Genomic DNA, 12,236 nt, shown 5'->3' on the forward strand with positions numbered 1-12,236 from the left:
GTTTATATATTTATATTTAATGTCTGGATGATGTGAGTAAAGTCAAATTCATTGTGCATACAAACTTTGCCAATGAAGCTGATTCTGATCCATGGCACCACAACATTTAAAATGTTCATCTATATTCTCTCTTTTTCAGGCAGCTGAAGCTCAGAGTCTGCATCACAAACTGGAGAAGTGCAGAGTTGACCCTGACCATTTACTTGGGATTGTGGGTATTGTAGGCACCGTTCTCAACCTGCTGGTAGTGGTGTTGGTGTATATCTACACTCCTGTTTAAAGTGTACAAGGAGATGTTTGAATAAATACCCTGATCGCTTGTGGTATTATCTGAAAGTCAACAATAGTTTGTTCTGCAGCTGACCTTTATTGATGTTTTTAGTTGTGACTGGTCCTTTTATTACATTGTATTTCATTCCAACAGCAGTTTAACATATTTTTGAGATGTATTGTTAATTTTATGTAGATTCAAAAGCCATGAACATGGCATTATGCTGCAGTAATGGCTAATAATGTATATAATAATCTTTGCAAGAGCACTGTTTTGTAAGAAGTTTGTTCTACAAACTGATTAATTTGTACTGAGTTTTACTTTAATGTGTCATTTTGTATGGATGTTTCCTGCTCATTTACTGTAATTTTGTACAATGACAACACTTCTTGTGGTCAATAAATTTCAAATGTTTTGTCTGTTTTATGGTATTCACTCAAACAGTAGGAAACTATTTAGTAAGGAAGCCCCTTCCTAAAAACAATAAAAATAAATAATTGATTCACTAAAACTATAAACAAAAACATAGACACCAACCACAGTGATCAAAGGCTAACATTTCAATTATAGACAGAACTTCACACAAGCAGCGAAGCATTCAGGTTTTAAATATACAATTTATTTTTAAAATGTTGGATTTTACTTGTTAAACTAATAAGATACATGTAAACAAATGATATAATTACAATGCATAAACTCGTTGACCCATTATATTGTTGACCAGCGGAGGAAGATGTTCAGTTAAATTTTTATTAACAGAAAGTTACACTTAAATCACTGACAGTCAAAAACAATAGGTGGCAACTTACAAATATACATTTTATTTTTATGCATAAGGAAAGTTTGTATCCATTTAAGAAGAGCAATATGCGATTCATCCTTAAGTCTTGCTCTGCAATTAATAAATGTATACATATGATGCTGTTAAAATATTCTGTTTATTTCAGTCAGTTTTAATATCTTCACTGGTGTTTAGAGGAAGTTAAAGAACCAGAATTATTGATGTTAATATCAGGCAGTATTTGACAGCTGGTGATGATGTCGATCTTCTCGGACACGGCCTTCAGATCGTCCAGGATTAATCTGATGTTGTGGGAAGCATTGATGATGGCGGTCTGGGATGTATTCAGCTGAGACGTTACACTGTGGACCTTATTCACAAACACAGAAAATATTTCTTACTGTACTTTTACTTACATAAGCCCAACATATTCCTACACCTGGGAGAACTAGGTTGACAGAGTCCCGACATGAATCTGATCTAAGCTAAAGATTAAGGTAATGGCAAGGAGACCTTCCATCCCACTTTTTGAGCTTATCACGTAAGAATAGTGATCAAAATACCACTGGAAACATGAAAAAGCTGGTCAGCAATTTTAAGAAAGGTGTAGTTGTTGTAATGCCAATAAAATATTTTTCCAGTAATTTTTGAGATGATAAATAACTTTTGATAGGCCATTTTTAAATGTAACATAAAACAGGATTTCCTTTAAACTGATATTCCTTTTGAGAGGTGTGTCACATTTCCTATCAGAAACAAATGTCTTGGTTAAATAAAAATAATTTTACACTTAAGTCTACAAGGGTATGAAAAATGTTGGGCTTAATTATATATGTCCAGAACCATTTCACTTAAATTAGATCCCTGAGTTCTCCAGAAGTGGTGCAGTAGTGAGAGAACACTAGATACCTAATAACTCATATATTGACAGAGTAATTGTTCAGAGTGAAACACAGCATACCTCCTTACTGGCACTGCTGTAAACCTGCCGAACCATCTGCCCCACATCGGTATACAGCCGGCTATTGGACTCCTGCAGCTTCTGCTGTAGAAGGGTGTCACCTACTAACAGAATTATAAACAGACTGAGCTGGTACTAAAACTGGACAGGTTGCCCTATCGATAAAAACAACCAAACACGAAACTTTAGCTCATAATAAATCTGATATTTATGTCTTTTTAAATTGGCCTTCTCTATACAATGCCACCTATATGGTGGTATCAGATCAAAATATTGTCTTTAGGATACATTTCATATTTCACCTTCTTCAATAAGTGTAGTGAGATTTCTTTCATTTTGGAGTTGTGTACAAACCCAAAAAATCACTGGATCAGCACCATTACAGAAGGTAGCACATGCCATCAGTGCACATGAAAATGTTTTCTTTTAATGCAAGGCAACAATCTAATACTAAATGTTGCACTGACAATTGTCAGATTGACCAGCCCAAACCCGTGACCTGGCCAGCTGGAAATTCAAAAAAGTTTTCTTTTCTGATAACTGAACTGAAAATAATTATTTCACAAAGGCATGTTTTTATAATATTGTGCAAAATGACTGTTTATAATAGAATTTTGCTACAAATAGCATCAGCAACAAAACCCAGAGATCGGATTGGTGGATATCTACTAAACAGATTAGCAAAGATGCTAAGTGAGCTATATATGTTATATTTTAGCTTCTGTGTCAATTAGTAGGTTTATCTAGCCGATCATCCGTACTGTTTCTGTGTGTCCTCACCATGGGGCTTGTGTGAAGGGCTCGGCCTGTCCTCCACTATGGACTGAACATCAGGATTGTCTTTGACCACAATAAGAGGGGGCAACTCTCTCCTGAGTATGTGAGCACTCTCCTGAGCCACTACCGAGGCTCTAACCGCCTGCTGCGGATCATCCTCACTGTCCGTCTCAGAGGCTTCCCCAGGAACCTGACAGCGTCCAGAAACGCATTTCGAAAGATTGATTCAGAGCTCAACGTTTATTTATTTTCATATTCACATCAATTTGCTAACCTTGATTCCTCTTGTGGCCGTTTGGTGAGAAGTCAGAGAGGTGATGTAGACTTCATCATCAGAGTCGGTTTCAGACGCCTCCCCCTGCACCACTATCGGGTATCTGCTGCTGGACATGACTGAAAACACAACACAACAAAACAAGGACCCGACTAGAAACTATCACCAAACTGTGAATTAAAAGAAGAAGCGTTTTACATTATAAAATGGACATAGGAGCTCAACTGAAAGCAGAAAATATAAAACCTTTTCTGTCGAAAACAAATCACATGAGCGAGGAAGTAGCTTGCTTTCCAAGATCCAATCAAAATGGACCTGTGAAGCCACATGATAAATACGTTATGCATCTTGATTGGTTCCCTGTTGTATGAGTTTGTGTATGTACGCCGGCGTACATCGAAGATACAGCTAGCTGTAAAACCCCTGTTTATCTGATATCAGGGAGGCTGTTTAGCTTATTGATTGTAGACGCTTGCGTTTACTTTGCATTTGGCAGCGCAAGCAGGGTCCTTCTCATGTTAATCATCCATCCAAGTATCTTTAACTTTGCCTACAGTCATATTACGGGGTGCCCTCGCGTCAATATCGAGTGCAACCGGACAAGCAGAAGTAGGCTAGTAGTGTACGGGAGGTTTGACAGGTAGGCTAATGTTGTGCTAAAATGAACTTTAGGCGAATTTCTGTGGTTAATCTCAATAATTGCTAGTTTTATTGTTTTCTTTTCTCTACAAAGTTTTCTTATAGCTCATTGTGCTTTGCTAAAAACCAAGTAACAACAGGATGCCAACCATATCTTGCTTGCTAATGCTAAACACAGGAACAGAGTTTTAATGTTTACAGCTGATTTCCAACCTGTCCTCAACCTCTGTAGAGCTTTATGATATTTTGTAATGTTTTACAGAATGGCAGACGAGTCCTTGTTTGAGTTTCTGCATATGGAGATTGTTTCGCACATTTTCAACGAGCAACAGTCGAGTAAAGGAGAGATGGACAACAAGGTTTGTACATTATAAGCTTAAATTAATCAATTTGCACCTTTGCTGAAATCTTTAAATCATATCAGGTTTCTAATTGCAATACTATTGGTTTGCATACAACGGCCAACAGTTTCCATGGTGACATATTTTATGACTGATTGTTTATTTATTTATTTGCTTATTACAAATGTATTCTCTGTGACAATAAAACCAAGGTTCCTACAGTCTGGAAAGGTGTGGAACTGAAGTATCTTCCCCAACTCTCGCTCCTCGAGTTTGGCTCAATTTTTTAATCTTTTTCTCACACTCTCAATCCACCCACATAAATCTCTCTACAAAAAAGTAAAACACATCCGCTGAAAGGAAAACACATTTTCCACACACTACTCTTTAGTTAGTAATTTAAAACAATTGTAGACAACTGATGCTTTGAAAATACCGAAATGCAAGGTGTGCATATGCACAATGTATGTACCAGATGCTACTTATTTAGAGCCTGTTCTCCACAATTATATGATCTAATTTACCTTACCTTTCAAGCAAAAGTATCTTTAAGGTTAGCATATTAAACAGTAAAACATTTACCCTTTATTTAAACAGACTAATGACTAATTTCATTATAGCTACAATATCTATATATTCATAAATGATTGTGTGTTGTGTATTTCTTCCAGGGACATAAATTAACAGTTAAAGTTTGAATTCAGATTTTAAAAGTAGGGGAAAGGACAGAGGGTGGGACATTTCGGGCTAATAAAAAATGGGGTTTTAAAATTGACGAAAATGGGTATTATCCCTGTTAAAAAGTATTTAATTGGTTTCAAAACGGGGTTAGGTTTATCTTTCAATTCAAATAGAAGGTGTTCTGTGTAACTTTTGCAATTTAATCTGATATGCTGACATCAACTTCTAAGCCAAATCCTGATTGATTGTCACCCATTCTTATATTTTAGTGCTTGGAGTTATTCACAAGTTGCTGGGTTTTGTTTATCAACCTGTTTTTTTCAAGTTTTTAACTTGTTCAAGATCTGGCCACATGTTTGAAAATTCATAATATTTTTTTCTTGTTACTCCCTCACATGGAAAAGGCTCTGCAAATCGCGCCTCAGTCGTTGTAATACCTGCCTGTCGTAGATGGTTTTTCTTGGGACATAGGCAGATATTTGTCTGCAGCTCTTGTCATCAGGTCTTTTGGTCCAAAGTCTAATTGAGTGTACATTTAGCCTCATACCCACCAATGCTAAGCAAGCTCAGCAGTGTGGGCAACACAATAGGAGATGGTCTTGCTGAACATTCCTGGCAAACCTGAAGCCTTCTTCACATCAGCTGAACCTCTTGTCTTGACTTATTTTGTGATTTAGGACAACTGTTCTTCATGGAGCAGTTTTCCTACCATAAAACACCCTAGATGTGAGGCAAATTGTAATGCAAGGGGTAGATGGCTACACACCCTTTTTTAAAGGTAACCGGTGCTAACACACGAAGATAGTGATTTTAAGTGTCTTATATTAATCACTTTGCTTGTCAAGTTAATAGAACATTTAAAGCTGGACCCTCTTGCCTCTTCAGTGCTTTTTGTTTAGTATGATATTGAAACTTGGTTGTTAAATTTGTTCTTTGATACGAAGAAAGCCTTTAAGCAATTGCATATCCCTTATTTATTAACATACATAAAATATCCTGTCAAAAAAACAAATACAGCTGCAAAATTAGCAAAACACAACAATTGTGTTACTTCAAAAACTTCTGGGCATATTCGAGACAAAACTGTTGCCAGGTGCTTAGTAGCTGTTTTAGCATTTATACAACCACATTACAGTACATTCTGTGCCTGAATATGATGTTACGGTTTTGTTGCATGTTTTTGTACCCAAGGACAGAGCGGCATGCATTTCTCTCTTAGAAGCCATGGGCTTCAGGGTGGGACAGGGACTCATCGAAAGGTAGGTGATGTTCGCCGATGTTTAATAGCAGATGCATATCTGACTGTCAGTGTCCCTTCAAATGTGAATCTGATTTGATGTTTGTTTGCAGGTTGACACGGGACACCCCCAGCTTTAAGGATGAGTTGGATATAATGAAGTTTATTTGTAAGGACTTCTGGACCAAGGTGTTCAGGAGACAAGTGGACAACCTCCGAACAAACCATCAGGTAAAATATTAGTGGAAAAATGTGGTTGACAGAGAAGTGCAATGATTGATGTATGAAAAAGTGCATTTGATTTATGGTGCTGTGAAAATGTTGAAGAGGCAGCCACCAGAGTTCTCTGGTGTTACCGTGAGTGCATCCTTATACATAGTTTTAATCTGGAGCAATATAAGGAGTGATTTAACATACTGGCAAATGAAGGTCAGTTTCCTTTACATTGTTGACACATTCTTAACAAAGGTGTGTGTAGCACTGGACTGCTGCAGTCCCAGCTGCGGTGCAACAACACACCATTTTAATGTTACCAGTCAGTGTCAAAGAAATAAACGTATATCAGATTAAATAAGCATATAACTGAAACATAAATTTATATAAGTAATTCAATGTAAAAAGGGAAACTCATATAGAGAGTCATTACACACAAAGTAATATATATTAGGCTTTTATTTATGTACATTTTGGTAATTATGTTTACAGTTCATGAAAACTTCACATAAGATCGTTGAAAAAATAGTATTTTTTACAACAGAAATGTCAACATACTGAAAAATATCCATGTACTGTTCAGTAAGTGCTCCAGAATTTCCTGGGAGACAACTGTGCTGACTTTGGAGAAAAAAAAGTGGCCCAACACCAGCAGATGACATTCCTCCTCCCCCCCAAATCATCACTGACTGGAAACGTCCCACTGGATCTCAGGCACCTTTTAATTCTGCACTTTTTCCACTCTTCCTCCTCACCCTCTCTAGGCTGCAGTTACATTTTCTACTACTCAGCTTTTTGTTAATATTCTTGGATACAGCCCTCTGTGAACAGCCAGCTTATTAAGTAATATCTTTTTGTGGCTTCCCCTCCTTGTGGAGGGTATCACTGACTGTTTACTGAACAATTGTGAGGGCAGCATTTTCCCCCTATGAATTAATTTACTAATTTTTTGATGATATTCTGAGTTATTTACATGTATTATCCGGGAGGAATAAATAACATTTTGCGCCCAAATTGATAAACCTTGTGCAACTTTAAGGGAAAGCTACCAATTCTGACCAAGGTTCCTATAAATTACAGCATTTAAACTGAAACCAAAACCCTATAACAGCCTCTGCAAATGTTGCTCCTGACTGACTTCTCATCTCTAGGCAGTCTGTTACAGGAAGTCAAAAACTCTACAGTTAAATTGCAACAATTCTAGAAATGTGTGTACTTTAGCAAACATTATTGTCTGGAATTAAATGCGGCACAATCTAAACATGGATTGGGGACCTGTCCAAGGTGTACCCCGCCTCTCGCCCATAGACTGCTGGAGATAGGCTCCATGCTCCCCCGTGACCCACTATGGAAGAAGCGGTATAGAAGATGAATGAAAAATCTAAACATGTATTTTGCTCCACAGGGGACCTATGTACTACAGGATAACAAGTTTTCTTTACTGACTCAGTTCTCCGGTGGCAAACAGTATTTGGATCAGGCCCCAAAGGTACAGAATTATCATCCAAAACACTCAAGTAGATGTATGCACAGCTGTTAGCTTTAGATCTGAAATAGTCAGTCAGATAAAATGTTTCGAACATACAGCCTAAGAAATCCGAGTTTGTCTGAAAAAAGCTGTAGCTGATTTGTCTTTTCTTTTTCCCAGTATCTTGCTTTTTCTTGTGGTGTGGTAAGAGGAGCTCTGTCTAACCTTGGTCTGGAGAGTGTGGTGACTGCTGAGGTCTCCATTATGCCGTCTTGTAAGTGCCACCGGAGTACCAATACATGATTTCTTCTCCTATATGTAGGACTTGGGTATAACATGTTCACAGGTTTATAATAGTAACAAATATTTTACTTGTACCCTGTGAGGTTTTACTTGGATGGGCTAATTTTAAGCTAGCAATCAAGTAACATTTGTAAGGCAACTATCTCAGCTACAAGTCATAAAGTGATGTAAAACAGAGGTAAAATCAAAATACAAACTGTATAAAACTAAATAAAAGTTTTACATGGAAAAATTATTACATAAAAACCTGATATAACAAAAAGGTTATAAAGTGTCCAGAGAGTTAGCAAACCAGTCAACTGCTTTAGCCTAAAAGGCTGTCTGCCCATTAGGTTTCAGCCTTGCATGAGGAACACCCAGCAGATCCTGGGCCAGGGATCGAAGGCAACGAGCAGCAGTATGTTTATTTATAAGATGACATAGACATTCATGAGCCTGTTCATTTAGAGCTCTATAGGTGAGCATGACTTTAAAACCAGTTCTAAAATCTGCTGGGAGTCAGTTTAAAGTGTAAAATTAGTTTGTGTGTTAGCTAGGTGTAGTCAGGAGTCTGGTTGCTGTATTTTAAATGGCTGGAAAGTGAGAAATTGATGATTTGTCCATACCAGTCGACAGGTCATTATAGCAATCCAAGCACAATGGCACAAATGTAGATTTGCAAGGAAAACCATATGTTAAAATTTATAAATCTAATATGCACATCAAAACCTAAAGCAAAAGAAAACATAACCTCTAGAATTTGTACACTGGATTTGGCGTCTAGGCAACAAAAAAAACAATTGCGTGGTTGAATGAAATTCAGTAGGAGGTATGATCAGGGTCTCTGTTTTGACATTTAAAATAAGAACATTACGGGAGAGGCGGTCATTAACTGTATGATTAACAATGGACTAGGTTAATAGACTGATATAACTAAATGTCAAAAACGTAAATATCTGATAAAAGTTTGTATGACCCCAGTTAAAAAAGTGATGTAAAAAGAATATATTAATGGACCAAGAACTGAATCTTGTTGAACACCACAGGTTATAGAAATAGATTTAGAAGAGACTGTTTTGTTTATGGAGAATGCAGATGCAGAGAAACTAGCCAGAATGTTCAGCCTGTTCAGTAGAACCTTGAGGTCAACAGTATCAGATGCTGCACTGAGATCAACTAGTAACTATCCCAGAACATTCTCCTGCATTAGCAGCCATAAACGGATCATTGTCCACTAAAGCAGTCTCAGTGGAGTGCTTCTTTTACAAGGCCTGACTGAAAAGGCTCAGAATCTGCAACCTACATAACCAGGATACATAAATATAACAGTTTTAATGAGCCACTGGTGTTTGGGTATGTGTATCAATGAAAAAAATAATACCTTGACCGATCATTCAGACCAGAACATCTAATGAAATATGCTGTCTATTTTACACTTTATTTTGTGTGATTTATAGTAATGGTTCCCTTCTTTCTGCCTCTTGTTTTGCCAGGTAAGTTTCAGGTGGTCATCCAGAAGCTGTGACCCGGTTGTCTTGGTTTGCCTGGTACACATAAATGGTGCCAACATATGGGAGGGTTGTACCTGAATTTCCAAGGAGTATAGTGGACACAGAAAGAGTAAAACATCACAGATGGATGAACTCGAACTACGGGACTAACAAGGCTTTTTTTAGTTCACTTGTTTGTTTTTTGCAGCTTTTTTTTGTTTTATTTTTAATTGTGATCAAGATACTTGCTCATTTATACTGTGTAAAACATGAAGTTATCTGTTCTTGTCTAAAGTATGTTAGAGGTGGCTGTCCCTGATTGAGCTCCCTCGGCTTAATGTTGGAAACATTTATCCAATGTAAACATCTAAGTAAACTTGTTAAAAACACGTGGGTATTTTTCATAATTTGTTATTTAAGTCCGCTGGATGTTTGGTAAGAAAATAAATCTTTAGTGTGGAAAACGTCAGACTCAGTGGAGGCTTTTTATAAAGGAACTGAGAAACAAACAAATACAAACAAAAAATTAAGCAAATGCCATAACTGGAGTGTAAGAAATTCTTGTGAACAAACAAGCAAAAGGGTGAAGTATTCTGCTCCCTGATTGTCAAAATAAATGCAAACCTGATGCCAGTTTGGGGCATCACTTGAATTTAGAGCTTGAAAAGCAAACTGCCACCTTTTTGATGCCGTAGTGTTTGCAGGCAGTGATCTTGAAGTTTGTGAACAGAACGGGTAGTAAAAAAAAAAAAAAAGTTTTGATTACTGAAAAAGCTAGAACGGAGGAATTGTGTCAAGTTCTAGTGTTTTGTTCTAACTTTCACTGCTGTCATTTAGTGGTTACGCAGATGTTGTTCCCAAGCCCAGCTTGCATGCAAATGTCAAATCAGAATTTAAACTTCATGGGTCACCGTGGCCCTTTAAGAAGAATGACCATTATTATACAAGTACTAGTTTTACAAAACTGACATGATACACTTTTGTTTCTACTGTTCTGATCAGTAAATCTTTACTCACAGTAGGCAGTTCATTCAAATGCCTTTTTGAGGTGGATTAGATTTAATAAATATATTCTTTGTACAAAATAGGGTCTTAAGACTTTTCTTAGTTTAATTTTCGTTATGTACATTTAATAAACTGGGAGGTCATAAATAATGCTACACTCCATCATTAAAATCTTGTCATGTTTGACAGAGCAACTTAAACTTAATTCAAAAAAGACCCTCCCACTCCAGAAGGCAGTTGCCTCCTGAAACCACCAGGAGGAACACATGAGGCAATTATTACTTGTTTAAAGCATTACTAGTGCATATGTTTGTTTTATTTTAACAGTGATCTTTTATTGAAAGACTTTGATAAACACCATGTGTTCTTATGTCAGGTTTTTGGTCAACAACATAAACATTCCCTAAAGGAAATTCAGTTAGTTGTAGAAGGAATAACATCTAGAAACCCATTTACAGTGCTTTAGTGAACAGTTATCTATTATTTATAGTTATAACTTGTACAATAATATTTTACTATTTCTTCACAATAAAAATAACTTGTGAAACAGTGGTCTTCATTTGAATTAATATATTTGATTTTGATTTGATATTGATTTTATTATTCACATTTCTCTCAGGATTTCAAATTTATACTTTCTCTTACTAGATATTTAAAACAAATCTTTACCTGTAAGGTTTTTATCCTCACCCAGCGTCCACTAACAGTATTATTTAATTTCAACTATATAATAGTTGAAATTTGCATTAATAATATACCTATAGGAGATAGATGGTAGCAATAATATTTATTATTTGTTTTCATCTCATAATGAAGCCCATAAAACTAATTTCATGACCAAGACAGCATACCCTATTGTTGGCGCACCTAGTAAAGGTTTTCTAGTTGTTTTTTTGCTGTAGCATAATCTAACAATGAAAATCCTTATTTACCAGAGGAAATGATAATTCCCTGTTAAATAAGCAATCTATTTCTTTAATAAAATCAATTCCTAGGGCAGTTCGTGGCAACCCTAATTGTTATAAAATCAATGTAAATTAAATATTTCTACTTTCTAAACAGAAAAGACAGGAGAACATGGCATTCAAATAAGGCTAATTTGAAATGGTTACAGGATAATATCTACTCCCATAAACGTGTGCATCTCTACAGTCAGAGCTAGAAATAAAAAACTAATGAAAATGTTGCTTTAAACACAGTGAGGAAACTAAAGGAGGTTAAATAATGTCCCCCCAAAAAGGGAATTGTGATCTTTTAAAGTGGTCTTCCACAGTAAGTTCCCAGGGCAAAATAAATAGTTTCAGGCCTGAAAATTGATGGCCTCACCAAACTGATAAAAAAGATGCATCCAGGAAATACCCTGCCCTTCTGTGCATCCACATATCATTTGCAAACTGTATTACATACTGGGAAATCTTTGTATGTTAGGTAGACCTTCCAAAATTGTAAAAACCACATTTAGAAGCATCTGGTGTAAGTTTTTTTTTTCTGTTTTATCTTTACATCAGGTGTCAGCCCCCATGATTCAGAGTTTTGAAAGCCACTCTAGTGACTGAATTTAGGATATTTTGACCAGGGGTCTTCATGGTCTGCATGGGTTCTCTGGCTTCCTCCCACAGTCTAGAAACATGACTGTTAGGTTAATTGGTTTCTCTAAATTGCCCTTAGGTGTGAATGAGTGCGTGCATGGTTGTTTGTCCTGTATGTTGCCCTGCGATGGACTGGCGACCTGTCCAGGGTGTACCCCGTCTCTCACCCGTAGACCACTGGAGATAGGCACAAGCTCCCCCGCGACCCAGTAAGGAAGAAGTGGGTA

General features: G+C 36.7%; 2 protein-coding genes across 4 annotated transcripts; one reads left to right on the forward strand and one right to left on the reverse strand.

Annotated features, from left to right (window-relative positions):
• Positions 1-868: 868 nt before the first annotated feature.
• bloc1s3 (biogenesis of lysosomal organelles complex-1, subunit 3) lies at positions 869-3,426 on the reverse strand. Of its 3 annotated transcripts, none has more exons than XM_047392270.1 (5): positions 3,311-3,426; positions 3,065-3,183; positions 2,794-2,980; positions 2,014-2,114; positions 869-1,422 (listed from the first exon to the last, which is right to left on the reverse strand). In XM_047392270.1, exons 2-5 carry the CDS (start codon positions 3,179-3,181, stop codon positions 1,234-1,236), a joined length of 594 nt encoding a protein of 197 aa, XP_047248226.1. In that variant the 5' UTR covers positions 3,182-3,183; positions 3,311-3,426; the 3' UTR covers positions 869-1,233. The 3 variants fall into 3 exon arrangements, with proteins under 3 accessions (XP_047248226.1, XP_047248224.1, XP_047248225.1); XM_047392268.1 differs by having other exon boundaries at positions 2,014-2,117; positions 3,311-3,425; XM_047392269.1 differs by lacking the exon at positions 3,311-3,426 and having other exon boundaries at positions 2,014-2,117; positions 3,065-3,304.
• A 15-nt stretch (positions 3,427-3,441) lies between these two features.
• Positions 3,442-9,884, forward strand: trappc6bl (trafficking protein particle complex subunit 6B, like). The gene is made up of 7 exons (XM_047392267.1): positions 3,442-3,704; positions 3,966-4,062; positions 5,917-5,984; positions 6,076-6,193; positions 7,581-7,664; positions 7,824-7,917; positions 9,419-9,884. Exons 1-7 carry the CDS (start codon positions 3,580-3,582, stop codon positions 9,448-9,450), a joined length of 618 nt encoding a protein of 205 aa, XP_047248223.1. The 5' UTR covers positions 3,442-3,579; the 3' UTR covers positions 9,451-9,884.
• The last annotated feature ends 2,352 nt before the right edge of the window (positions 9,885-12,236 follow it).

This window comes from Girardinichthys multiradiatus, chromosome 18 (genome assembly GCF_021462225.1).
Source record: "Girardinichthys multiradiatus isolate DD_20200921_A chromosome 18, DD_fGirMul_XY1, whole genome shotgun sequence".
Classification (NCBI taxonomy): Eukaryota; Metazoa; Chordata; class Actinopteri; order Cyprinodontiformes; family Goodeidae; genus Girardinichthys; species Girardinichthys multiradiatus.